This window comes from Oncorhynchus gorbuscha, linkage group LG01 (assembly GCF_021184085.1).
Source record: "Oncorhynchus gorbuscha isolate QuinsamMale2020 ecotype Even-year linkage group LG01, OgorEven_v1.0, whole genome shotgun sequence".
Taxonomy (NCBI): domain Eukaryota; kingdom Metazoa; phylum Chordata; class Actinopteri; order Salmoniformes; family Salmonidae; genus Oncorhynchus; species Oncorhynchus gorbuscha.
This window is the reverse complement of record NC_060173.1, coordinates 10,538,831-10,566,788: the sequence shown is the minus strand read 5'-3', so window position 1 is coordinate 10,566,788 and position 27,958 is coordinate 10,538,831. Positions and strand designations below refer to the sequence as shown.

The 27,958-nt window shown below is 40.6% G+C and overlaps 1 protein-coding gene across 7 annotated transcripts; it reads left to right on the top strand.

The window, feature by feature from the left end:
• Positions 1 to 379: 379 nt before the first annotated feature.
• On the top strand, positions 380 to 27,907 carry LOC124032447. 7 transcript variants are annotated; one of them, XM_046344866.1, is made up of 24 exons: positions 423 to 445; positions 657 to 873; positions 1,469 to 1,617; positions 3,818 to 3,913; positions 4,143 to 4,215; positions 6,382 to 6,473; positions 7,101 to 7,238; positions 7,511 to 7,635; positions 7,768 to 7,784; positions 7,929 to 8,028; positions 8,277 to 8,371; positions 9,468 to 9,571; positions 9,686 to 9,758; positions 9,852 to 9,923; positions 10,053 to 11,834; positions 12,183 to 13,322; positions 13,963 to 14,767; positions 14,988 to 15,453; positions 15,575 to 19,753; positions 19,893 to 20,018; positions 20,165 to 20,318; positions 20,566 to 20,671; positions 25,245 to 25,426; positions 27,221 to 27,907. In XM_046344866.1, exons 2-24 carry the CDS (start codon positions 843 to 845, stop codon positions 27,319 to 27,321), a joined length of 10,206 nt encoding a protein of 3,401 aa, XP_046200822.1. In that variant the 5' UTR covers positions 423 to 445; positions 657 to 842; the 3' UTR covers positions 27,322 to 27,907. The 7 variants fall into 7 exon arrangements, with proteins under 7 accessions (XP_046200819.1, XP_046200822.1, XP_046200820.1 ...); XM_046344864.1 differs by having other exon boundaries at positions 10,053 to 13,322; positions 15,575 to 15,815; positions 15,864 to 19,753; XM_046344865.1 differs by having other exon boundaries at positions 424 to 445; positions 10,053 to 13,322; positions 13,963 to 14,274; positions 14,455 to 14,767.
• Positions 27,908 to 27,958: the final 51 nt, after the last annotated feature.

Below are 27,958 nucleotides of genomic sequence, written 5' to 3'. Positions count from 1 at the left end.
ACTGATCAGATCCCTAAATTGTGAAAATTGTCTTTAAATCTGATGTCACCAAGCAGGCACCAACTCACTTCAACATAAATCTATGATACATTAATATGTAAAAATACCACCACAAACTCTCTCTCTCACACACACACACAGAGACACGCACGTGTGATCAACAATAGGATATACATAAGGTTACCCATGAAAGTTGAGAAGGGCCTGATGCAAAGTGCACATTGGATTAATGTGATACAGATGTCAAAATAATGACTTACTATCTCATAATTATTACTTAGTATATTATTATTATGAGTTAATATTTTATAATTATGACTTATTATCTCATAACTCGTAGTCAGATATTTTTTGTGGGGGTGGAGGGAATGGGCTTCCATAAATGCGTCTACTAGCGGTAGGCGAGTGAAGAAATGAAAGCGAAGCAGTCTCGAAATGGATGCAGGTAGTTATAGCTAAGTTTCTGTTTCTTTTTTGGAAGCAATACTTCACGTTTAGTTAGGATTACATTGTTTGGTCATTATATATAAGATATATGTAAAACATATCTGAGCATAAACTCAGAAAAAAAACACAAAATATCGAAATGTGTTCTAATGGCGAAGTTTTTCCTTGTGCTCTTTCTTACTTCCTGGTTGCAACATATTTTTCCTCAGCCTACCAAACTCACTGGCAATGTTGAGATTTGATTTTGGCACGAAGATTGCGCCAAATCGCTCATATGGATTGGCAACATTTTCCTTGGAATAGAGAAATTAAGTGTCGAAATGTCCACGGAAGACAGAGGTGGTCTGCAAAAGCCCAGAGAAATAGAGACAAACTGATTTAATACATTTCCAACCATGGAAAGCGATAATGGTGCCGTGAGAGAAGGTGACGTCGAGTTTTTTTTTTTTTGGTCTATCACAATGTTCTATCACTTTTCTATTATGGTTACTATTCATAATTTAACATTTTAACAACTCGACAATATTGGTTTTAGTCATATATCGTTTGTTTTAGTTTAGCCTAAAGGATTACAGTATTTACCGTTTATAAAGTATTTTATCAAGTGCGCATACTGGTCGAAAGAAGTTGACTGCCATTAGCAGTGATAATCATGTGTTCACATGGGCGAGACGTTTCTTTGTTGTCGCATACATATTTTTATATTGTTTTTTAACAGTATGCTCACCAATGTTAGACCTACCTCAAAATATATATGTAGAATATAATCAATAAGGTTGTTGAAAATGCAAGACACCTAGTATATAATTAAATAGAATGGTATAGAAAACAATAATTGAAATGATCAATGTGTTATTTATAAATGCAATATGCATAGAATAGAATATATCAGTATGGTAGTTATAAATACAATATGCATAGAATAGAAGATAAAATGCATGGCACCTTTTTGGTAAAAACAGAACGAGTTTGTAACTCCACAGTAGTCACTTTTTAACCTTGTTCCTGTTGCAACCTCCAGGTGTGTTGGTACCTGTGCTACCAGGTTCGAAAAACTTTGACAACAGCATTCGGCCTCCACTGCAAAACTCGTACATGTACAAGGAGTCTAAGCAGTCTTTCAGATACAACTCTGCTTTCTTGATAAACAATGCTACTCTGCAGGAACGGGTCAGTATTTCACTACAGTACAGTTTATAGAGTCCAGTTTATAGTATCTATGCAATACTTAGTACAGGATAGTATATGTACTATTTCATGATAATATCTGTGTAATACTTGATAGTACATGTTAGTATATGTACTGTTAAATATCTGTGTAATACTTGATAGTACATGTTAGTATATGTACTGTTAAATATCTGTGTAATACTTGATAGTACATGTTAGTATATGTACTGTTAAATATCTGTGTAATACTTGATAGTACATGTTAGTATATGTACTGTTAAATATCTGTGTAATACTTGATAGTACATGTTAGTATATGTACTGTTAAATATCTGTTAAATAATACTTGATAGTACATGTTAGTATATGTACTGTTAAATATCTGTGTAATACTTGATAGTACATGTTAGTATATGTACTGTTAAATATCTGTGTAATACTTGATAGTAAATGTTAGTATATGTATTGTTAAATATCTGTGTAATACTTGATAGTATATATGTGTATTACTTAAGTCATTTTGTGCTGCCCCTTAATTCATTAAGTACATATTTCCAACATAAAGTAATTTAACTTAATATCAGTATTTAAATGTTTTACTCTTATTATTATCTATCCTGGTGCCTAGTCATTTTACCCCTACCTATATCTACCTCAATACCTTGTACCCCTGCACGTTGATCTGGTCCTGCTACTCCCTGTATATAGCTCCACATTGATCTGGTACTGCTACTCCCTGTATATAGCTCCACATTGATCTGGTACTTCCTGTATATAGTTCCACATTGATCTGGTACTTCCTGTATATAGCTCTACATTGATCTGGTACTTCCTGTATATAGCTCCACAATTGATCTGGTACTTTCTGTATATAGCTCTACATTGATCTGGTACTTCCTGTATATAGTTCCACAATTGATCTGGTACTTTCTGTATATAGCTCCACAATTGATCTGGTACTTTCTGTATATAGCTCCACATTGATCTGGTACTTCCTGTATATAGATCCACATTGATCTGGTACTTCCTGTATATAGTTCCACAATTAATCTGGTACTTCCTGTATATAGTTCCACAATTGATCTGGTACTTTCTGTAAATAGCTCCACATTGATCTGGTACTTCCTCTATATAGCTCCACAATTGATCTGGTACTTCCTCTATATAGCTCCACAATTGATCTGGTACTTCCTCTCTATAGTTCCACATTGATCTGGTACTTCCTCTATATAGCTCCACATTGATCTGGTACTTCCTCTATATAGCTCCACAATTGATCTGGTAATTCCTGTATATAGCTCCACAATTGATCTGGTACTTCCTGTATATAGCTCCACAATTTATCTGGTACTTCCTGTATATAGCTCCACATTGATCTGGTACTTCCTCTATATAGCTCCACAATTGATCTGGTACTTCCTGTATATAGCTCCACAATTGATCTGGTACTTCCTGTATATAGATCCACATTGATCTGGTACACACAATTGATCTGGTACTTTCTGTATATAGCTCCACATTGATCTGGTAATTCCTGTATATAGCTCCACAATTGATCTGGTACTTCCTGTATATAGCTCCACAATTGATCTGGTACTTCCTGTATATAGCTCCACAATTGACCTGGTACTTCCTGTATATAGCTCCACAATTGATCTGGTACTTCCTGTATATAGCTCCACAATTGATCTGGTACTTCTTGTATATAGCTTCACAATTGATCTGGTACTTCCTGTATATAGCTCCACATTGATCTGGTACTTCCTGTATATAGTTCCACATTGATCTGGTACTTCCTGTATATAGTTCCACATTGATCTGGTACTTCCTGTATATAGCTCCACATTGATCTGGTACTTCCTGTATATAGCTCCACATGGATCTGGTACTTCCTGTATATAGCTCCACATTGATCTGGTACTTCCTGTATATAGCTCCACATTGATCTGGTACTTCCTGTATATAGCTCCACATTGATCTGGTACTTCCTGTATATAGCTCCATTCTTGTGTATTTTATTCCTCTATTTTAATTTGTGTCATCAGTTTTAATTTTTCTTATTTTTTAAATCTGCATTGTTGGGAAAGGGCTCGTAAGTAAGCATTTCACGTTAAAGTTTACACTTGTTTTATTCGGTGCATGTAACAAAGAAAATTTTTATTATATTTGAGAGGCTAAACTATTACTTGTTGTTTGACAGTATGAGGCTTTCCGAACAAAGAGGAGAGACATGGGATACACAGAGGAAGAAATGGAGGAGTCCTATGGCTTCTTGCTGTTTGACGACGAAAACAAGGTTAACAAAATAAACATTTCAATGTATCTCTCACAATAATGTTTATAGTCATTCATCCATCTCTATTTCTGTAGAAAACGTAAAGTCACACACACACACACATGTATTCTCTCCCCCAAAAAATGTTTTATGGAGAAACCCTTATCTAACTTTGTGTCATAGAAAACGACCTCAAAACATTGTAATCAAGTTATCAATCGCTAATAATCAATATTCTTCTATTTTTAAGGCATATAGAGTGGGAAAAACTGGTGTTGTCCCTGGACACAGCACATGTACCACACTTGGAGATCCTTCAAAGGGTAAATGAGCTGCGCCATATTGTGTAAATAACGAGATATCAGACAAGACACCTGGGTTTTGAGTTCCACAGCACGGGAGTTAAATACACTAGGACAATAACGCCTCGATAAAAACAAGAACAACCTGTCTTGGGGTAAGGAAATATGAGAAAAACTGGTTTGATCTATTTCTACTGAAACCTTTTTCATATTACCAAACAAGGCCTCATCTAAACAATGGAGCATTTATAAGCTTTTACATGTTAAATATAGAGGCAACTCACACACTACATGACATGGAGTAGTCTCTAGAACGAACCTAAACTAATTCCATTTGAGTGTGGACTATATGGCTAAAGACATGTCAAAACATAAGTAGTGAGATTTAAATAAGTTGTCTTACTGGGATAATGGTGTACTGTTTCAGGTGTTCGGTTTCAGTACATGTTTGGTCAATTGTCCTGCTTTTGAAAGTGAAACTGCTTTACGTACATGATAGTGTAAAGAGAAAGTGGAAGGAGAGACCAGTAGTGTTTGCTAGGACCGGATATTTAACATTAGTCTATACTTAGGGGCCTGCAGTAAAAATGTTTGAATGATGTAGAAATGAGATTTTACCTCATTGGAATGAAAGTGAGGAATGAGGGAGGAGTCTACTTTATCGACAGAATATTATGTTATGAGAGTTTAGCTCTGAACATACATACAATGAAACTCTGGTAAATATATTTCTTTGTTTGAAGTTAGAATTCCTCAATAGAAATCTCTGTTACTTCAGGTTACATAGTGAGCCAAGCTGTGTTCGGTTGCAGGCCCTAGTGGAAAAGGGGGAGGGTGGTGGAAGATTATCTACAGTTGGACAAAGTCTGCTAGTTTTTTTTTTTTTTATCTACTAGGCTCAGATTGCGATAACTGCCATAGTTATGGAGGAAGGAAACAGTGGTCAAAGTCCTTGTGTAGACTGTTTCATCATGTTCCAAGTTTACAGATCTAGATGTTTATGAGGTCACCATAGAAGCCCTGTAAGACGTGAAGTGTTTTTTCTCCTCTGTAGCAGTAAGTATGATAGTACTTTTTGTCAGCCATTTTCACTCACATATTGTTTCTTCACTTGTCACCTCTTATGTCCTTCAACTTCCTGTTTTGTCACGTGTAGGTTAATCAACGTGACACAGGTTTCTTTGGTTAGATGAAATTATAAGGAAAGAGAACATCTAATCACATATCTATAGAATGTACCTGTGTGCCACAAGACAGTGTTCGCCTGCTGTGCTAAAGCTTAGGCATTCACTTGGGGAGCCAACAAGTTCATTATGTGCATGTGGCGCCAATTCTGCCAAACCACCTCAGTTACATTATGCAGTGTTGGAACTGTAAAACCACTAAACCTAAAAAAAATAAAGTGTGAAGTTTCACAGCCTCTTCTAAATTTCTCACTTAATTGTTCTCGCATAGATCTTAAACGTATGCTTACATTCAGATATACAGTACCAGTCAAAAGTTTGGACACTCCAACTTGTTCCAGGGTTTTTCTCTATTCTTACTATTTTCGACATTGTAGAATAATAGTGAAGATGTCAAAACTATGAAATAACACATATAGAATCATGTAGTAACCAAAAAACAGTGTTAAACAGATAAAAAATATATTTTATATTTGAGATTCTTCAAAGTGGAACAGTCACACCCCAACTTGTTCAAGGGTTTTGGTTTTATTCTTACTATTTTCTACATTTTGTTTCAGAATAATAGTGAAGATGTCAAAACAGAAATAACACATATGAATCATTGTTGTTTTGGTTTCAAAAAAGGAGTGTTAAACAGATAAAAAATATATTTTATATTTGAGATTCTTCAAAGTGGAACAGTCACCACCCCATGTTCTTGTTGTTTTGGTTTTATCAGAAAGAGGAGGGGGGATACTGGAACAGTCACCACCCCATGTTCTTGCTGTTTTGGTTTCATCAGAAAGAGGAGGGGGGATACTGGAACAGTCACCACCCCATGTTCTTGTTGTTTTGGTTTCATCAGAAAGAGGAGGGGGGATACTGGAACAGTCACCACCCCATGTTCTTGCTGTTTTGGTTTCATCAGAAAGAGGAGGGGGGATACTGGAACAGTCACCACCCCATGTTCTTACTGTGGAAACAAACTTGTCAATGGTGTGAATGTTCTTGTTTAACTCAGGTGTGTACGTGTCCAAGTACTCGGACTGCCTGGACTTAAACCGCTGGTACCACGGGAAGTCTGGATACATCGCCATCATCAGGCTCACCAAGGTATTTACACAGTAGCAGGGCAATAGGGGTGCTGACTAGAGGAAGTACAGCTACGACCGGAAGTACCTTTCTGTAGCTGGTTATGAGAGCATTTTAAACCGTTACCCTTTTCCCAACCTTAACCTAAATCTCCTAACCTGCCACGTTAATTATCGTAACCTATTGCGTAAGTTCTCCTAACCTGCCACGTTAATTATCGTAACCTATTGCGTAAGTTCTCCAAACCTGCCATGTTAATTATCGTAACCTATTGCGTAAGTTCTCCTAACCTGCCACGTTAATTATCGTAACCTATTGCGTAAATTCTCCTAACCTGCTCCAAAAAACACAAAAAACACTTCCGGTCGTAGCTGTACTCCCTCTAGTCAGAACCAGCCACCGGGTCATAATGTTGGGTAACCTCACAGTTGGGTAACCTCCTTTCCCCCAAAGGTTTCTCTTGAGGTTTCTGCCTCCTTGCCACTGTGCGTCTGCTTCTGTTTGCAGTCTGGGCCCGGGTTACTGTAAAGCAATTTGGGACGACTGCTGATGAATATATTTGGGACGACTGCTTTATAAATATATTTGATTGATTAGTTGAAAGGGCCTGCAATTGAATTCTCTCTCTTTTTTTGTGGGGTTCTACAGGGCAGGGTCAGAGAAGTGACTGAGAACTACACAGTAAACTACACCTCTCCCTCTAATGGGTTTGACTGTCATGTATCAGAGCAGCTCAGTTCTGTGTCAGCCAACACCAGCTCCTTCCTGGCCTTTGAGAGAACACAGGTGAGACTCCTCCCTCCCTCCTTCCACCATCATCCGTCCCTCTCACATGGTGTGTTATGTTGCCTTCAATTGTCAAATATGCACTCAGTGTGTCAGAGCAATAAAACAAAAATGTTATTTAGTAAGCTACCTCTAACGAAAAATATTAATTATGTATTATTCGTCTTTTTGCCACAGGCATTTAGCAAAGTTGATGAAATACACCTGCAGATACAGTAGTGATAAATACAACACAATAGCAAAGCTGACGAGATTTGTGTTGGTCTTTGCAGTACTACATGTATGAGCTGCCTGTTGGAGGGGCAGTCCAGCCTCCCAGCCATGTCTGCCCATTCGCTATCGTGGCTTTCTCCTATTGGGATACCAAGACACCCGCATCAGAGGAGAAGGAGAAAAGGTACACTTCCCTCTTTCCCCTCGTGGGGTTTGTCACAAACGACATTATGCTCAATAGAAAATATTAGGTCAAAAAAAGGAATGAAACTGTTATCATGATTAATAAAATAAAAATGTCTCCCTGTCTTTTTAGTGAGGAAGAAAAAACAGGTGAGCAAATGAACTGATGGCTTCTTATCAATGTGTCTTTGTCTAGTGTGTTATCCATATGAATTAGACTTTGTGTGTGTATTGTAACACTGCACTGGTGCTTTTGGATAATGTTATGATCATGGTAATGGAATGTGATTACAGTCTTTCACTACTATCCGTGGAGGGGTCAGCTCCAAATCAGCTCTCAGATCTACCATGTGGGTCTGAAGTCCAGCACAGGACCTCTAATCCCAGCTAAACTGTAAGTTCAATGTAACCCTGTGAAGGTGTACTGTCTCTCCCTATGATATGACTTTCAAAAATATCTTCTAAATCGATCTCCAATTGACTTGATGTGGGTCGTGTTCAGTAGGGCCACACCATTGAGAAACGCAACGGGAAATTCTAAAAGCACATTTCAGTACCTCCCCATTTTATTCTGTTTTCATGTGGTAACATAATTTGAGAATGTCACATGAATCACACTTTCTTCCTTTTGGTTGATTGCAGTCCAACAATGATGTCAGTTGACGGAGCAATTCAAATGTCAGACCTGAGGCAGAAATTACCGAAGGCTATATTTGAAACCTGTTTCTCCGGTGAAGGTACAGTCATGTTTAAAATTAAACCTCTTAAGGATCCGCCCCTTTTTTCAATTTTTACTTAAAATTACATACCCAAATCTAACTGCCTGTAGCTCAGGCCTTGAAGCAAGGATATGCATATTCGTGATAACATTTGAAAGGAAACACTTTGCAGTTTGTGGAAATGTGAAAGGAGAATATAACACGATAGATCTGTAATACAAAGAATGAACCAACCGTTCTTTTGTATTTTTTTGTACCATCATCTTTGAAATGCAAGAGAAAGACCATAATGTATTATTCCAGCCCAGGTGCAATTTCGATTTTGGCCACTAGATGGCAGCAGTATATGTGCAAAGTTTCACACTGATCCAATGAACCATTGAAGTTCTGTTCAAAATTTTGTATCAAGACTGCCCAAATGTGCCTAATTTGTTTATTAATTACTTTTCATGTTCAAAATTGTGCACTCTCCGCCAACAATAGCATGATATTATTTCACTGTAATAGCTACTGTAAATTGCAGTGCAGTTAGATGAACAAGAATGTAAGCTTTCTGCCAATATCAGATATGTCTATGTCCTGGGAAATTTTCTTGTTACTTACAATCTCATGCTAATCGCATTAGCTCAACCGTCCCGTGGAAGGGACACCGATCCCGAAGAAGTTTTGTAAATGTACTCAAAAGGGGGTTTCATTTTGATAGCATTTTGTTTGAGCAGTGTCACCACAAACAAAACCTTCTCAGGAAATGTTTAGGTGTTGCTTATCTGAATAAAGATGAAACTGTTTATTTATTCAGCTTTGACAACAGAATTTATTGAGTGTGTATGGCTCAGTGGTAGAGCATGACGCTTGCAACGTCAGGATTATGGGTTTGATTCCCGGGGCCACCCATACATGAAATGTATGCACGCATGACTGTAAGTCACTTTGGATAAAAGTTTCTGCTAAATGGCATATTATATTAGCTTTACACAGATTTATTTTTCGTTCTTTACCATGGAATGCTGAATGTCTAAATTATCACCTTTTTTTCTGTATTTTGTATTTTCTTGTAATAACTAACTTTGCACACTAGGAGTACTTTATTATATTGAGTTGTACTGTTTTTCAGTGTCCCTGGAAGGAATGGGTTGCAGTCTGTATGAGCTTTCACCCAGTGAGGCTGAAGACACCTCTCTCTCTCAGATCACACAGGGCCTCAAGGAGAAAGACCTGGTGAGCTTTCATTGTTTTTAAATTTGCCTCACGGACTATTGAAAGAACGGAATGCAGTATGTTGTTGCCGTGTCAGACTTTGATTCAAATGAATTATATTTTTCTTACTAACAGGCCCTCACAATACAACTGAATGATAATGGTTTTCTTATACTGTTACATTCATCTCACTTCCTCACATATGAAGGTAAGACAGAACCTGTATACACAACATACTGTATTTAGATATTGTAGATAGATATTTAGCTTCTAACATGACATTATAATTGTATATTTCCAGATACTGGGTCCAGTAAGCCAGAGGTATTGCAGGGGATGTTTGTGTTTCCAGACTCCAGAGCTATACATAGAGGTGTGTGTGTGGCCAACTTTAATTTGCGAACACTTAATAACTTGTATACAGTAGTGATTTTTATCTAATCTTTTGTAATGTATCTTTATGTAATGCCATTGTTTTTTTTGTTGTTGTTTTTTACCACAGACACCAAGGTCTGCTCGAAGAAGCCCTTCCTCTCACCAGAGTGCCTCCAGGTGGTGCCTGCACTGAACTACGCAGAGACAGAGGTGGAAAAGTGCCTCCCTTCACCAAGCGGGGAGCTACGTGGTTTACTAGAGCAGCATATCCAGAGCTACGCTTCCCTCATCCACCCTGGGCTTACCATCAGTCCATCCAGGGAGGCCAGCATCTTCCCAGATCAGTTTGATGTTCCGGATGCCCTCAAATACCTATACTCAGCCCCCAAGTGGACTGAGATGGGATGGAAACGTCTCAAATCTTATTTCCACCAGCCGGGCTCCTTTGAGCTGTCGGTGTCCAGAGCCACGGAGCTTCTGGTGGCAGGGCGAGAGGAGCGAGGAGATGAGCCGGATGATGATGTCTACTACTGTCTGTCATCTCCAGAGGGGTCCCCCATGAGTCCTGCTAGTCTGGGTGGCCCAGAGGAGCAGCAGTCAGGGGGAACGTCCCCAGGAGACACAGCTGACACAGCAGCAGACTTTAGTAAAGCACTTGCCGTGTCAATGGAGGACTTTGAGAAACCTGGTAAGACTATGGAAGACAGTAATGCACCAGACAAAGCAGTAAAGGAAGGGAATAACTTGCTTTCGAAGGAAGTGCAAGAAAGGTTGCCCTCTGATCTTAGCAAGCCTCTAATCCCTGCAGAGGATTTTGCGAAACCTGGCTTGAACAAGGCACACAGTAAAGCACCAGGGACAACTTTGCCTCCAAAAGAGGTGCCGGAGGAGCTCACCTCTGATCTTTCTCAGCCTTCTGTGTCGGCAGATGACTCTGAAAAACCTGGGAAGACCAAGGCTGACTGTAATGCACCAGGGTTAAGAACAGAGGATGAAGGGACAAGTTTGATCCCAGAGGAGGTTGAAGTTGATGTACAAGAAAAGGTGCATTCTGATCTTTTAGAGCCTGCAGTCTCTGCAGAGGTCTTGAGGAAAGCTGACCTGGCAGCATTGGGCAAGGCAGACTGCAACGCACCAGAGGTAGGAGTAGCGAAGGAAGAGACTAACTTGTACCTGAAGGAGGTGCAAAAGGAGGTTCCCTCTGGTGTTTCACAGCCTCCAGTCTCTGCAGAGGTCTTGAGGAAACCTAGTCCAGCCCTGGCGACCAAGCCCAACAGCAAGGCACCAGAGGCAGACGTAGAGGATAATATGAAAACTTTGCCTCAGAAGGAGGTGCAAGAGGAGGTTCCCTCTGATCTTTCCCAGCTTGCAGTGTCGGCAAAGGCTTTTGGGATAGCCAGTATGAGAGTGATGAAAAAGGTGGCAGAGGTTTCAACCTCACCTGCATCAGGTAACCTCCCAACAGTGTTAGTCATCACTGCCACTGAAAGAACTGCAACTGTTTTTCCTCACAATGAGTCCACCACAAATAACTCCTCCAGTTTGCCTTGCGCCAAAGTACAGGATAAGGGCGGGAGTGCTCTCAATGGACAACGTGGCAAGGCCAATCAGCCTTCAAAACCCACAGAGGTCAGTCATTCCTCTATATCTGATTGGAGGAAACGGCCAAGGAAACGTCATAGATTTAGCGGATTGTGTAAAAGGATCTTGAGGTCTACAGTGGCTGACTTTGAAGAGAAAGAAAAAGAGGACATGAAAAGTATGGATTCAAGTGAAGTCCACCTATTGAAAAAGAGGAAGGAAAGGATGGATTTAATTAAAGTTAACCCATTGCAAAAGGAGGAAAGGATGGATGTAACCCAAGTTCACCCATTGAAAATGCCAAGAGAACTGATGAATTTGATCCAAGATCCCCCATTGAAAAAGAAGGAAAAGATGGATGTGACCCAAGTTCACCCATTGAAAATGCCAAGAGAATTGATGAATTTGATCCAAGATCCCCCATTGAAAAAGAAGGAAAAGATGGATGTGACCCAAGTTCACCCATTGAAAATGCCAAGAGAATTGATGAATTTGATCCAAGATCCCCCATTGAAAAAGAAGGAAAAGATGGATGTGACCCAAGTTCACCCATTGAAAATGCCAAGAGAATTGATGAATTTGATCCAAGATCCCCCATTGAAAAAGAAGGAAAAGATGGATGTGACCCAAGTTCACCCATTGAAAATGCCAAGAGAACTGATGAATTTGATCCAAGATCCCCCATTGAAAAAGAAGGAAAAGATGGATGTGACCCAAGTTCACCCATTGAAAATGCCAAGAGAATTGATGAATTTGATCCAAGATCCCCCATTGAAAAAGAAGGAAAAGATGGATGTGACCCAAGTTCACCCATTGAAAATGCCAAGAGAACTGATGAATTTGATCCAAGATCCCCCATTGAAAATGAAAAGCAAGGATTTAATCCACTATCACCCATTGAGAAATAAAGAAAGTATGGATTTGATTCATGATGACCATCCTTTGAAAAAGAAGACCGAACGATGGGACTTGAAGGCAATCATCTCCGAATGTGGTAGAATTTTTGTCCCTCACGGTTCAGAAGTTATCGCCAAGGATATAGAATCTTTGAAAGTTAAGGGGAAAGTGTTAGATCACAAACAATGTGCTGATGAGATGATGGTTGAAGCTTGTATCAAAGTCCCCCAACCCATAGAAACAGGAGATGGACCTAACCTAGAGTTGAACAAGTCAGATGAGAACAAAGATTTTCCCATGGGGATGTTAGACAGTAAAGACAGTCTGCATGAGGTCAAAATGGCTGATGTAGGCAAGATGGCCTCTCTGAATCCCTCAGAACTGCTCCTGAACAAAGACACGGATTCTCCTTCCTCAGGAAAACACAAAAAGAAGCGTCAATATGTCGCAATATCCCTCAGTCAACTAAAGACAGTCCTTTCAAGAGGGGGAAAGAGGAATAAACCCATCAATCCTGCTCCAGGAGATCAAACATCACCCGTGAACAAGAAAAGCAAGGCTGATACTCCCGGCATGGATGAAATGGAAAATGTTAATATCAACAAAGCCAACCCGGACAGAACCACAGCTGCTGTTGAAGTTGCAAAGGAACAGACATTTGGCCTAGACCCAAAGTTTGCACTAGCGTTAGGCTTGACTCCTACGGAGTTGAATAATGATTCACACAAATCTCCAGAAAAAAGTGATATTCCATTAAAGAAAGACATTCAGAGCAGACTGGACCTGGTCCCACCTCAAGCCACATCTGACCAAACGTCTGAGGCTTTGCCTAGCTCACCTTCAACAACAGTCATCTTGGCGAGTCAGAGGAGACCATTCAAAAAGAAACATGAGCACGCAGACTCCATTAGGAAAAAATGTAAGTTCCTTTTAGGGAAATTCGTGGTTGTTGTGAACTTCACATGCAAATAACAGAACATGCAGATGGATTTTATTTTGTTCTCATTAAACCAAATGCTAAATTAGATAGCAATGTTCTTCATCATTGACTTGTGATTACAGTTAATATATGCGCTGAAATAATCCGGTTGTCTTGAATTCCTAACGATTCCGTTTCTATATTTCCTTCTTCTTCTGAACTGCAAAGCGGCATTCTGAAGTAACGTGCTAATGGCCTCTTGCTTGCCTGGTCCCAGATCAGTTTGTGCCATCCCCTATGGTAATTGTAACGCACGTGGCAAGACAGCACAAACAGATCTGGGACCTCTTGCTGGCGCCTCTGACTCTTCTTGCTGTGTGTTGATTGGCTAGCTCCCCTATTGCTGCGGTCCCCCTGTTGAACATAACGTTGCATCTATTACAGATCGTGTTAAAATTAGGTTCAGTGGGTTGGCGAGGATATTTCTTACTATTACAAGAAAAACATTATCATCTTCAAAAAAGTAAAAAATAAATAAATAAAGATCTTTCCTAAACAATTTGCATGCAGGGGGACTGCTTTACAGCCATGTAGGTATCGATCATCACCATGCGCTCCTTTGTGTCTTTTGTTTCTACAGGGTGGTTGCATTATCGCTCACCAGCTGCTTTAGAAAGGGAGACAGTAGCTATATCCTCCCAACTAGTGACACTTGACCCGGATCTCAGCCGTGTTGTCAGTAGGGGTAGGCCCTGTGAAGGTGCCAGCGCTGTATCGTGCCCACCTGCAGAGTCTCTGGCCCTATTGGCCGATTTGGCTCGCAGTACCAGTAATGACAAGGTACTGGAACAACAGTCAGACCCAAAGGCTCTTGAAAAACAAGATGACCACCCAAGTTTGGTGATAAGTGACAACAGTGTCAAAGATGGCATCTCTCCTCATGATCCAGATGGTGAGCCAGAGTTTGTCCTTCCTGCTCTGCTGAAGCACCCTTCTGCTGCTAGGCTTAAACTCCCCCCTCAATCTCTGTCACCCAAGGGGCTGGTGGTGGGGAGTGGGGAGCGGGTTGTGTTAGTCTCACAAGAGCATTCATACTCACTGCCGCCATCCTCTCTACTATTGGGTTTGTCAGGTTCAATCGTTCAAGTCCCCATTTCGGAGGGACTTCAGCAGCATCGCAAGGATATCTTTGCTGACGGAACTCAAACACTACGGGCCTTCCTGTGTCAGCAGAAGGACCAGAACAGGAAGGAACCGGGATTGGCTCGGGAATCCCTGAGCAGGGGAATCGGGTGCAGGCAGAAGTTCCATCGCTTCCGGCGGTTCATTGTAAAAGATGGCTCAGTTCAAGTGACAAGGCTGTGGAAGGAAAACTATAACTTTAATTCAGACAGCAAGTTTACCAACGACCCTAAGGATAAAACAGTTATTAGAGCCCTACATGGGTATGTACTTACAATCACTAACTTAAATACTAATGTCTTCAGTTTGATTAGTTATGCATTCAGTAGCTAGAAGAAAGGATAACTGAAGAGTTTGCTAGAGACCAAAAGCTGATACTATATTACTCAGAGTGGTCGACTAATTGTTTGACTGGAATTGCAAATTAAAACTGATTTTTCTCTGTCCTTTCCCTTCATCCCTCTGCACTCCCTCTCTGTACAGCCCATGGGATTTTGACATTAAGGACACAAAGGAACAGGTTCAGCTCATCATCCACATGTGGATAGGTCTTTTCTACAGCAGGTCCACTGCGAGGTTCTGCCAGGCAGACTCAAGTCTAACATGTTTGGAAAAAAAGGATTCTATAGACGTGGCTCATGGAATGGTACCAGGCCAGGTTCCACCTGGGACCAAGACAAGTTCCCCTGCTTATATAGCCCTCTCCAGGATACCAGAACCTGATGTTTTGGACCTTCGTAAAATGGGTCAAAAAAAAGCACAACCATTAAGCCTGGAAGCTGAGGTATTGGACCTTTCAATGAAAACAACCTCAACTGTGCTAGACTCTCTAGACACAGAGTCTAAGCAGAGAATAGATTTGAAAAATCATCCATCATACCTACCAGCAACTGGCCTGCACAAGGAAACCATCTCTTGTCCAAAACAAAGTACAGGTGTTGAGTTAAAGGTTGGAAAACAAATATATTATATATTTACACCACATATGTTTTCCAATAAATCTTTTGTAGACTTTTTTTGTTGCTGTTGCAATGATGAATTGTTTATCTTGGTGTTCTCTTTCTCTACAGGTTTACAGAGACCGTGTGGACAGCATGATGTCAGAAAAATCCAGTGACCTGGGTGATGATGAAGACTATGAAACCAACAACCATGAGAATGACAGCAAGGGTACCCTCCAAAATGGTGTGTCCCCTTACGAAAGAACTTTGGAAAGTGATCGATCGTACATACTTTTGTGTGAACAGGCAGCAAGTGTGTACATTCATCAAGAAAAGCTCCTGGAGACTCAAACTGCTCAGGTTTTGGAGGGTAACAACAAAAAGCTCCTGGAGACTCAAACTGCTCAGGTTTTGGAGGGTAACAACAAAAAGCTCCTGGAGACTCAAACTGCTCAGGTTTTGGAGGGTAACAACAAAAAGCTCCTGGAGATTCAAACTGCTCAGGTTTTGGAGGGTAACAACAAAACGCTCCTGGAGACTCAAACTGCTCAGGTTTTGGAGGGTAACAACAAAAAGCTCCTGGAGACTCAAACTGCTCAGGTTTTGGAAGGCAACAACAAAAAGCTCCTGGAGACTCAAACTGCTCAGGTTTTGGAAGGCAACAACAAAAAGCTCCTCCAAAAGGAGGAGGAGATGACGGGTGATGGAGAACCAAACGCACTGTGTCTTAAAACCATGGGCTCTAAGGATGTCAATAAGGAGCAACAACTTAAAGATAACGATTCAGTCAAAACAATGCCATGCACAGAAGTGCAGATGGATGGTGATGCTGCCAATATGGCTGACACAGTTGAGCGTAATGCAAATGAAGCCAGAGATGGGGCTCACGTTGTCATCTGTGATGGCAGTGAGTCAATAGAGGAGATGCACGAAGTAGATCACAACGTGAAGGATTCTGTTAAAGCAGCAAAACCAGAAGCAGTGCATGCTGGGAAAGATACCACAAACAAGAAAATCACTAAAGCACAAACTGCTGTGCATGTTGGGAAGGATTTCATTGATAACGATAAGGCACTCAAAGCAGTGCACAGTGAAAATGTTCCCAGAGATTATGGAAACACCAAAGACCAGGTGCAAACTGCAATGCAGGATGGGAATGATACTAGAGACGAGACCCTACCAGCGGTTATTTGTGGAGAAGATTCAGGAGATAAAACACCACCTGTGGTGTGTGATGGGAACACATCTGTGGCTGAGACACTACCAGAGATATCACATACTGAAAATGATTCCCAAAAAGCAACACTGGCAGTGGTGCATGGTGGAAATGATCTGAGAGATACGACACTACCTGTGAAATGTAATGGCAAGCTGTACATAGACGTAGAACCCACTGTAGTGCATGATATAAATGGTTCCACGGATGAGGAACTACCAATGGGGCAGGGTGGAGATGTTTCTGCTGGGACTAGCAGAGTACTGCCAGAGATGCATGGTGAGATTAAATGTAAAGATGTACTGCCCACGCAAGTATTTCCAGTATGCGATGGGAACATGCCTTTTGTAGGTGAGTTTGACACACTCATTCAGCCCAATAATGTTTTAGGAGTGGCTAAACATGAAATAAATGAGGCTGATTTACAAACTAAAGAACAGGAAAAAGAATTGATGCAGGGTCAGAGTAAATCTGATGATGTCACAACTCAAAGTTCCACAACATTCCCGCCAGGGTCCCAACATTCTCAAGACGAGACATTAGAAAGACTGACAGGTCAGGTAGAAATACCACTGATTCCCAGGGAAGACATTGCACACACAGATGTTCTACATTCAATAGGTGAGGCATCAGATATGGCGCAAGGTCAGGTAGAAATTCCATTTATTGGAGTAGAAATACCATTTATTGGAGTAGAGAAGAATAGCCAGGATATCAATCACACAGAGGTGCATGATTCTCCCCCAAGTCAGAAAGAGACACTGATCACAGTCTGTGATAGTGCTAATGTGTTATCAGGTGAACTGCTAGCAAAAATATTTTCAAAGGGGACAGAATCTGTCAGTCGATACCCAACTGTGGATGAGGTGCTGTATGGTTACATCCCCATTCCTGACATCTGCTGTGATGCTGATGGGGTCAGCAAACCCCTCAGCACTGGGGAAGGTTACAGCAGATGCCCAACTCCTACAGAAGACGAGCCACCTTTCGTTCCAGGACTTTCTTACGACCATCACACACCAAACACTGTTTTGATGCCCAATGCGAAAGACACCAACAGTCCCAACCTCGATAGTGGTCTTGCGCTCATTGAAAATGAAAAGGATCATCATGAACCAAGTCTTAGTCTCTATAAAGTTAGGGCTGCTACTGGGTTGCACAATCTGCATAAATCCAGCAACAATAACAAACCAAATCATCTGGAAGCCATTGATAATCGGTTCTTTCAAGTATTGGCTGATCCTCGCAAGAACCCAATCGCCACTAGCACACCTCTCAACACTCCCTCATCTTCTTTAAAGGAAAGAAGCGATTACGATCCATATTCAAATACGCGACTTGCCGCTGTTGAACCAGACCTGCATGCTCATTCAAATCGCCATTCGCTGCATAGTTTCTCTTACTCGTTTCCCAACACCCACTGTTCCTTAACAGAGAAAGCTGCCTTCTCTGTGCCATCTATCCACCCGGAAGTCCTGTCCAATGAAACAACATTAACTGGGAACTTTAGTGAAATTGCTTTAGAAAGAGAGACTTGCTTGCGTCCTGCCTTAAGTGAGCTCATCCTACAGTCCACCCGTCTGAGTATTCCAGTGGGCAGTGGACCTACAGCAGCTTCTCAGAACCTTTCAGTGCACAGTTTTACTCAGCCCCAGCCAAACAGCCAGAAACCTGCCATGATTGTGAATGTCTCCAAGAGTGAGGACAGCAGAGGACAGTACAACTGGGAAGAAGGACAAACAGATATTGACTCTATGTCTTCAGATGTCCTAAAAAGCAAACAAACCGATACCCCTGTCCGCTCAAACACTAATGCTCACCCTTATAACACACAGTATGCCACAGAGATGAGACAGATTGCAGTTTTGCAAGATTATGAGGATGTTATGGCTGATGAGGATGTTATGGCTGATGATGAGGATGTTATGGGTGAAAATGAGGCACCTTCTGTAGATAAAGACAACATTGAATCCAGTTTAGAGACCAATTGGATATCAGATGACAAACATTTAAGAAGTAAATTCCGGTTAAATAAAACAAGACTTGACTTCATCAACTCTTTACGCCAGTCTCAGGAATGGGAGCAAAGGGAATTTGATGGGGTTTTGGACTTCAACAAGCAAGGCACTTCCTCGTCAGTCACCATCCAGTCTGAAGAATCAGACAAACTACTTTCCCATATGGAAGAGAACCAACAGGAGTGGTTAAAGTATTGTAGGGCTAAGAGGAGTGGCAGCCAGATGGATATGACCAAGGAAGAAGACTCCTCAGTGGCAAAGCCACGCTTAGTTACCGTTTTGGATCACAAAGGAAACAGAATCACCTATGAAAACTATCCAGTTTTAAAACCTATAGCAAGCATGCACAGTGACCCGAACAGACAGGGCTTGAGCAGTTTTCTGGAGTTCTCCAAGAGGTGGGATGATACACATAACGCTGATGAATCTGATCTTACTCAGTCATCTATGGATCTGGAGACCCTCATCTTCTTAGAGAGAATGAACCAGATGCTAAAACGTAAGAGTAGTAGCAGCAGCAGGTACATCCGATCGAGACACCGCAGGTCAAACGTAGAAGAAAGAGCTTCCACCAGTAGCCCGGCTGTGACAGTGCACTTTTCCAGTCTACAGGAGGATCAGGACGGCTCCGAGGAGCACTGGGAGGCGATACCATCACTTGCAGGACAAAAAATCAGAGTGGAGATGCCTGAAAGGATGGCTATGCCTGAAGAAACAGATGGAGAACCTCAGCATCTTAAGAAACTTTCCTGTACAAAGGGCAGTGAGATGACGCAAGTTTCAGATCTGGTTGTGGATAGTTTCAGGGTGTACCATGCTATGATGACTGAGGTCTGTGCAGGCAAAAAATACCCATCCAGAACTGAGAGACTCAAGAGAGAAGATGCAAAGAGAAACAGTTCGCCAAAGTCTCGAGCTCCAAGCAAAGACAAAGACTTCTGTGGGCAGATGAAGGAGGACATGTATGACAGCCTGCATGATAATCTGAACTCTGTTGTGAGACAGTCATGTAAGAACAAGTTCAGGTTCTACATACTGGTGACATCATCTGACCCATTCTTCAGAGAGACGAAGGTAAGATGAATGTAAAAAAACGTTAGCCTATGCAGTGCAAACAGAACTGGGACTAGTCTATGAAAACCATTAGTACAATTAATGAAAGCCAAAATTAATTATTCCGCCACGTTTACAAACAAGCATTTTAATTTTGTAGGAGCTGTTAGAAGCAGAGGGCCACATTGCGGTAGAACAGTCTCAATTCTGCCTTGGAAAGGATAGTCCATTGTGCCCTCTACACATCATCTTAAGGAACGAAGATATCGCTGAACACATTTGTGAGGTAAGACTGTTATACCCATTGTAGACTTATAAAAAGTATCTCAAACTCCCGGAAAAGAATAACCAATCCAGGTTCGAAATCCAACCTTTTGAATCGTTATACTTTGTCATTACATCGTCATTTTGAGATTTCTGTTCTACCCTCAGGTCCCTCACTTGCTTGAGTTGAAGAAGTCTCAGAATGTGTTGTTTGCTGGTATTGACCGTCCTGATGACATCGTGAACTTGACCCACCAAGAACTCTTCAGCAAAGGCGGTTTCGTGGTGTTTGAGGGAGCAGCTCTGCACACACTCAGTCTCAGTATGGACGCTTCTCTATTTGCAAGAGAACATATAAAAAGTGCATTTTCTACATGTTATTATGTTTTCACAGCGGTTATCTCTACAAGCAACTAGGATGTCCCTAGCCTGGTCCCAGATCAGTTTGTGTCATCATGCCAACTCTTATGGATCATGTTTGGCAAGAAACAGATCTGGGACCAGGCTATGTCCCCTCCCAACATTACATGGAATGTGCGAATCGCTGAGTAACTCTCGCTCTCTCTCAGGCAACATGAAGAAAATGTCTGGTTTCCTGGAGGGATTGAGTAAAAAAGGGAAGTGGAAATGGCTCTTGCACTACAGAGACAGCCGGAAGCTAAAAGAGAATGCACGGTGAGCTTATTCATGTGCTTGTAAGAACCTTTACGATGGCTACTTTAGATGTGTGGTGACGACTAGGGCTGTTAGGGCGGTGACCATATTACTCCCACACTGGCAGTCACCAGTCATGACCACAGTCAAATTCCACTTGACTGTTCAGTCACAGTAACTAGGCTTCCCGTTCTGATGCTGCCGATGGTCAGTAGTAGCCTACCAAACGTACTAACTGCCTGGTACTCAGCACTCCATTGTCCCTCTTATCACTCTGACATCAATGTAAATGTTTTCCAAATCTAATCAAGCACTTCATGAGAGCCCATGAGCTCATGTTGCGCAACAATTCTATAGGCTATGCAATTGCGTGAGAAAACAGTTTAGAATACCTTTTCGAAAGAGGATCCCATCAGCTTCCTGTAGGCTTGGCATACTATATTTCTCAGCTAATACTAAGCACATTGCTTCTCTTTACAAACAGGAGTATAACCTACCTGGCTGGCATGAAAATGAACTAGGAGAAAGCGTCCTCCATTCGCTATTGAATTGCATAGATGACGTATTTTCCCCTGCCCCGAGACAGGTGCATGTTCATGGTCCATTCTAAATCCAAACAAATCTCACACATATTATTTACAATATGTAAAGACCAGATTAAATCAAAAATAGTCTGATGGGTGACAATATTAGCCTATCACTTGTGTATGATGCCCAGCTTGTGTGTAGTAAGGCAAGAAACAGCACATGCCTTTTTTTGGGGTGACTTTTTCAAATCATAGTAGCCCACCTCATGTAGCCTAGCCCATAGTCCTATATGTTTTAATAAGGTTAGTATCACACCTCATGTAGCCTAGCCCATGGGCCTATATGTTTTAATAAAGTTAGTATCACACCTCATGTAGCCTAGCCCATAGTCCTATATGTTTTAATAAGGTTAGTATCACACCTCATGTAGCCTAGCCCATGGGCCTATATGTTTTAATAAGGTTAGTATCACACCTCATGTAGCCTAGCCCATAGTCCTATATGTTTTAATAAGGTTAGTATTACACCTCATGTAGCCTAGCCCATAGGTCTATATGTTTTAATAAGGTTAGTATCACACCTCATGTAGCCTAGCCCATAGTCCTATATGTTTTAATAAGGTTAGTATTACACCTCATGTAGCCTAGCCCATAGGTCTATATGTTTTAATAAGGTTAGTATCACACCTCATGTAGCCTAGCCCATAGTCCTATATGTTTTAATAAGGTTAGTATCACACCTCATGTAGGCTAGCCCATAGTCCTATATGTTTTAATAAGGTTAGTATCACCCTCATGTAGCCTAGTTTGGAATATTTCTCTCTCGGACCAATAGAATAGGTCAACTTTATAACTATGGGGGGTAGTGGGGCGGCAGATAGCCGAGTGGTTAGAGCGTTGAACTTGTAACCGAAAGGTTGCAAGATCGAATCCCTGAGCTCACAAGGTAAAAATCTGTTATTCTGCCCCTGAACAAGGCAGTTAACCCACTGTTCCCCAGTAGACTGTCATTGAAAATACGAATGTGTTATTAACTGACTTGCCTAGGTAAATAAAAAGGTCAAATGAAAAAAATTGTAGATTGACATAGGCTAGTAGTTTCGCTCTTCGTTAGGCCTACTCATCTTGTTAGCTGACGAAAAGTAAACGTGGACAGTTCTAGCATCTTCAACATGCACCTCGGAATTTGATAAGATTGATTAGCGCAGTTGCGTCCTCGATGTGTCTTGTCTTCACTTGTAGCCTACTTCAGAGCTGAGATAGATGCCTGTAAGAAGAACCTGATCACGTTGCGGGCATTGGCTAATAAGAATTGAGATATCTGAGAACCATGTGAGTGAAAGGTGCGTCGGAACATGCAATCGGGAGAAGAGAATTATAATTACTATATTCAGCCCAAGGGCACAACAGCCACAAAATGCATGTTTTTATTTCAATTTCATTAGGGGGCATTACGGCCACACTAGAGGGATGCCGCCGGGAAATTCGAGGCACTATCAAGTGCTTGTCAAATTGTGAATGAGAGACTGATGAAGTGTTAACAGCCTGCTCCAAAAACAAAGAGCTCATGTCTTTCATGCAAGTCGCATCATGCAGCCTTAGAATGTATTAAAAATCAAAACATATAACCCAACGTTTTGACAACGTATCACAACTAGCATATCTACAGTTGAAGTCTGAGGTTTACATACACTTCGGTTGGAGTCATTAAAACTCGTTTTTCAACCACTCCACAAATGTCTTGTTATCGAACTATAGTTTTGGCAAGTCAGTTAGGACATCTATTTTGTGCACGATACAAGTCATTTTTCCAACCATTGTTTACAGACAGATTATAATCACAATTCCAGTGGGTCAGAAGTTTACATACACTAAGTTGACTGTGCTTTTAAACAGCTTAGAAAATTCCAGAAAATTATGTCATGGCTTTCGAAGCTTCTGATAGACTAATTGACATCATTTGAGTCTGTGGGTCTGTGGATGTATTTCAAGGCCTACCTTCAAACTCAGTGCCTCTTTGCTTGACAGCATGGGAAAATCAAAAGAAATCAGCCAAGACCTCAGGAAAAAAATTGTAGATCTCCACAAGTCTGTCTCATCCTGAGGAGCAATTTCCAAACACCTGAAGGTACCACGTTCATCGGTACAAGCAATAGTATGCAAGTATAAACACCATGGGACCACGCAGCCGTCATACCGCTCAGGAAGGAGACACGTTCTGTCTCCTAGAGATGAACATACTTTGGTGTGAAAAGTGCAAATCAATCCCAGAACAACAGCAAAGGACCTTGTGAAGATGCTGGAGGAAACAGGTACAAAAGTATCTATATCCACAGTAACAGGAGTTCTATATCGACATGACCTAAAAGGCCGCTCAGCAAGGAAGAAGCCACTGCTCCAAAACCGTCATAAAAAATCCAGACAACGGTTTGCAACTGCATATGGGGACAAAGATTGTACTTTTTGGAGAAATGTCCTCTGGTCTGATGAAACAAAAATAGAACCGTTTGGTCATAATGACCATTGTTATGTTTGGAGGAAAAGGGGAGGCTTGCAAGCCAAAGAACACCATCCTAACCGTGACGCACGGGGGTGGCAGCATCATGTTGTGGGGGTGCTTTGCTGCAGGAGGGACTGGTGCACTTCACTAAATAGATGGTATCATGAGCAGGAACATTATGTGGATATATTGAAGCATCATCTCAAGACATCAGTCAGGAAGTTAAAGCTTGGTCGCAAATGGGTCTTCCAAATGGACAATGACCCCAAGCATACTTCCAAAATGTCTTAAGGACAACAAAGTCAAGGTTTTGAGTGGCCATCACAAAGCCCTGACCTCAATCCTATAGAAAATTTGTGGGCAGAACTGAAAAAGCATATGCGAGCAAGGCCTACAAACCTGACTAAGTTACCAGCTCTGTCAGGAGGAATGGGCCAAAATTCACCCAACTTATTGTGGGAAGCTTGTGGAAGGCTACCAAAAACGTTTGACCCAAGTTAAACAATTTAAAGGCAATGCTACCAAATACTAATTGAGTATATGTAAACTTCTAACCCACTGGGAATGTGATAAAAGAAATAAAAGCTGAAATAAATCATTCTCGCTACTATTATTCTGACATTTCACATTCTTAAAATAAAGTGGTGATCCTAACTGACCTAAAACAGGGAATACTTACTAGGATTAAATGTCAGGAATTCTGAAAACTGAGTTTAAATGTATTTCGCTAAGGTGTATGTAAACTTCCGACTTCAACTGTAACTCTAATTGAAGCATGTAGGAGGACATGTTTCTTTGTTAAACTGCTCAACACAGAATAGCCACATGTGTGCACTCCCATAAGGACAAATGAGTATGCTATTCTGTTCTTCTGAAATATACTTAATTTTCCTCATATCATGTTCCTTTAGACATGTCTAAAATAAATCATGGATTTATTGTGATGGTGTCAGCTATATTAAATAGATTTAATAGACTTTTTAAAAATGTAGATGTTCCAAAGGTCTTCATCAGTGTGGAAACCAGGAGATGCTAAAAATGTGTTTGTTAATTAACGGTCAATTACCTTGAGACCGGCAGTTATTTGCTTGACGATCACGGCTGACAAAATGCAATGACCGCCACAGCCCTAGTTATGACTTGATATTTTAGAGAATTAATTCTGTAAATGCCACAGATCTCAGCTCAAGCAGAAATCCCCTTTAAAAGTTGATTGCAGTGCACTCGTCATCAAAGACACTGCGTTTCATTTTATGTCGGCCAAAGTAAATTTTTATATTTTAAAAGGTACTTATCATCCTGTAAAATATCCTTACTAACCACCAGAATTGTTCATTACACTTTTTATTATTCTGTTTGCAAAATTGTATTGTTTTACGTAGTGTGTTGCGATTTTAAATGCACTTTTAAAAAATTCAGTTAGATTTGATTTTATACAGGTCTAGGGCAGGTAGTCAAAGACACTGCATTTGATTTGAATCTTGGACAAAGTACATTTTATATTTCAAGGTAACTAATGATCCCGTAAAATCCTAACTGCCATAACTGTTCTTACCTCCCTCTACAGGTCTAGTGCGGAAGCACAGGGCAAAAAAATCTTCATGGACATCTGCCAGGAGGCTGGAATGGTGGAGGTCTTACCCTACCATGAATGTGACGTCATTTCAAGGGAACGACCCAACTACCTCCACTGTCTAGTTCGCCTACAGGTCCAGAATGTATCGGCTCGTTTACCTGTATTTATAACTGGTGAGATATCAGAATTTCCTATACAGAATTCATTAAGATTACGTGTGTAGCTAATAAATATACTGAACAAAAAATATAAAATGCAATTTCTAAGATTTTACTGAGTCAGTTGAAATACATTCATTAGGCTAGATATCACAACTGGGAATACAGATTTGCATCTGTTGGTCACAGATACCTTAAAAAATTTTTTTTAAAGAAGTAGGGGCGTGGATCAAAAAACAGTCAGTATCTGGTGTGACCACCATTTGCCTCATGCAGTGCGACACATCTCCTTCGCATAGAGTTGATCAGGCTGTTGATTGTGGCCTGTGGAATGTTCTCCCACTCCTCTTCAATGGCTGTGGGAAGTTGCTGTATATTGGCGAGATCTGAAACACGCTGTCGTACACATTGACCCCAGAGCATCCCAAACATGATTAATGGGTGACATGTCTGGTGAGTATGCAGGCCATGGAAGAACTGAGACATTTTCAGCTTCCAAGAATTGTGTACAGATCCTTGCGACATGAGGCAGTGCATTATCATGCTGAAACATGAGGTGATGACGACAATTGTCCTCAGGATCTTGTCACGGTATCTCTGTATTCAAATTTCCATTGATAAAATGCAGTTGTGTTCTTTGTCCATAGCTTATGCCTGCCCATACCATAACTGGGGCACTCTGTTTACAATGTGTGGGCAAACCGCTTGCCCACACAACGCCATACACGTGGTCTGCAGTAGTGAGGCAGGTTGGACGTATTGCCAAATTCTTTAAAAACAAGGTTGAGGTGGCTTATGGTAGAGAAATTAACATTCAATTATCTGGCAGCACCTCAGTTGGACATTCCTGCAGTCAGCATGTCAATTACACACTCCCTCAACTTGAGACATCTGTGGCATTGTGTTGTATGACAAAGCTCCACATTTTAGAGTGGCCTTTTATTGTCCCCAGGACAAGGTGCACCTGTGTAATGATCATGCTGTTTATTCTTGATATACCACACCTGTTAGGTAGATGGATTATCTTGACAAAGGAGAAATGCTCACTAACAGGGATGTAATTATTAATTTTTTAAAACCAAATTTGAGATAAGCTTGTTAGAGCCGATTTGGACATATTTGTATAAAAGACCGAACATATGGAGCTCCATGTATATTTGTGTAAATATATTAAATATTAATGTAAATGATGAAATATTAGGTACGTACCTTTATGATTTATATTTACCTGATTGATATATATTCATTTGTTGTTAGTGTAACTCAGCCATTTGGCCCCCCCTCTTGCCTGTTCATTGTATTGTGGTAAGTGTGTTAGGATAAAGGCAGGAAGTTGGGCCTTCGGGAGGGGAGAGTCCTTGCTAGATGCGGGAGCGGTATAGTTTTTTGACCATACAGACATACAGACATAGACATACAGGTCATAATATGTATTTTCCATATCAAGTATTTTGTGCTTTAAGTTGATTGGAGACTCATTTATTTGTTAGATATAAGAAGAATAAACATTTTTGTTGCACCATATCCCTGGATGTCATGGAATGTTTGGCCGTTTGGAAACCTTGAGTGTGGACTGTATGCGTACCAAACAACCCCGCTTCAGGCTTGGGCAGTGGCTATGGTAAAGACGAAAGGAAGCCACTACAAAGCTTTTTGTTCATATAGAAAATTTCTGGGATTTTTTATTCCAGCTCATGAATCATGGACCCAACACTTTGCATGTTGCATTTCTATTTTTGTTCAAAGTACATGAGGATTCTTAGTTGCAAGAATGCTGGTTTCTGACATAATTCTTTATTTATTTTGCAGACACAACGGCAGACAAAGCGTTTGCAAAACATGGGATCTTCACAATGAATATAAACTCTTTCCTGCTGATTTCTCAGAGTGACACATGCACTATTTCTTAAGCTGATGGGGAAGCTGTCCACAGAAATCCTCAGTACATCAAAATGCAATGACATTCTATTTATAAAGCCCTTGTTTTAGTTGTCAGAAAGTTGTCAAAGTGATTTAAATTAACCCAACCAAGAGGCTAATGAGCAGCGGCAAAGAGATACTCTAAGGAAACCTTCAAACCTCGAGAGGAACCACTCAGAAGGAGGAGGCCCCTTTAAGAAATAAACATTTCTATTCCAAAAATAAACTTTTTGTGGAATTCTTGGGAGTTCTCTCAGAAATGTAATACATACTGACGATCTAACCCAGATCTACAGATTTACTTAGATCAATCATTGTAGTGTAATACAAAAAACATTTTTTTGTTTATAACAAGGCTAAGAACATTTACTTAGATCAATGTTTTGGTTCCTTTGTGTAAATTGCCTTTAATTTCATGTAGATATATTTATTCGTAATATTTTTTTTTCTATAACAGGTAGATTGTGTATAGATTAAACATCTGTTTCGGCATTATATTTCTTCAATTGTGTATTTATATGTATGTTTGTAAAGACATTTATTGTACTTTTGTGACATAAAGAAATTGAAATAGTGTTCCTCTTTTCTTTTTAACCACATACATGCAACAAAAAAGAAAAGTGACCA

Bases quoted from the DNA above. Each gene is read 5' to 3' on its own strand.
- LOC124032447 (XM_046344854.1), top strand. From the start codon at position 843: ATGGAAAGCGATAATGGTGCCGTGAGAGAAG. The intron at 874-1,468 runs GTGACGTCGAGT...TGCAACCTCCAG, and splicing joins TAATGGTGCCGTGAGAGAAG to GTGTGTTGGTACCTGTGCTA. The intron at 19,754-19,892 runs GTAAGATGAATG...TTAATTTTGTAG, and splicing joins CATTCTTCAGAGAGACGAAG to GAGCTGTTAGAAGCAGAGGG.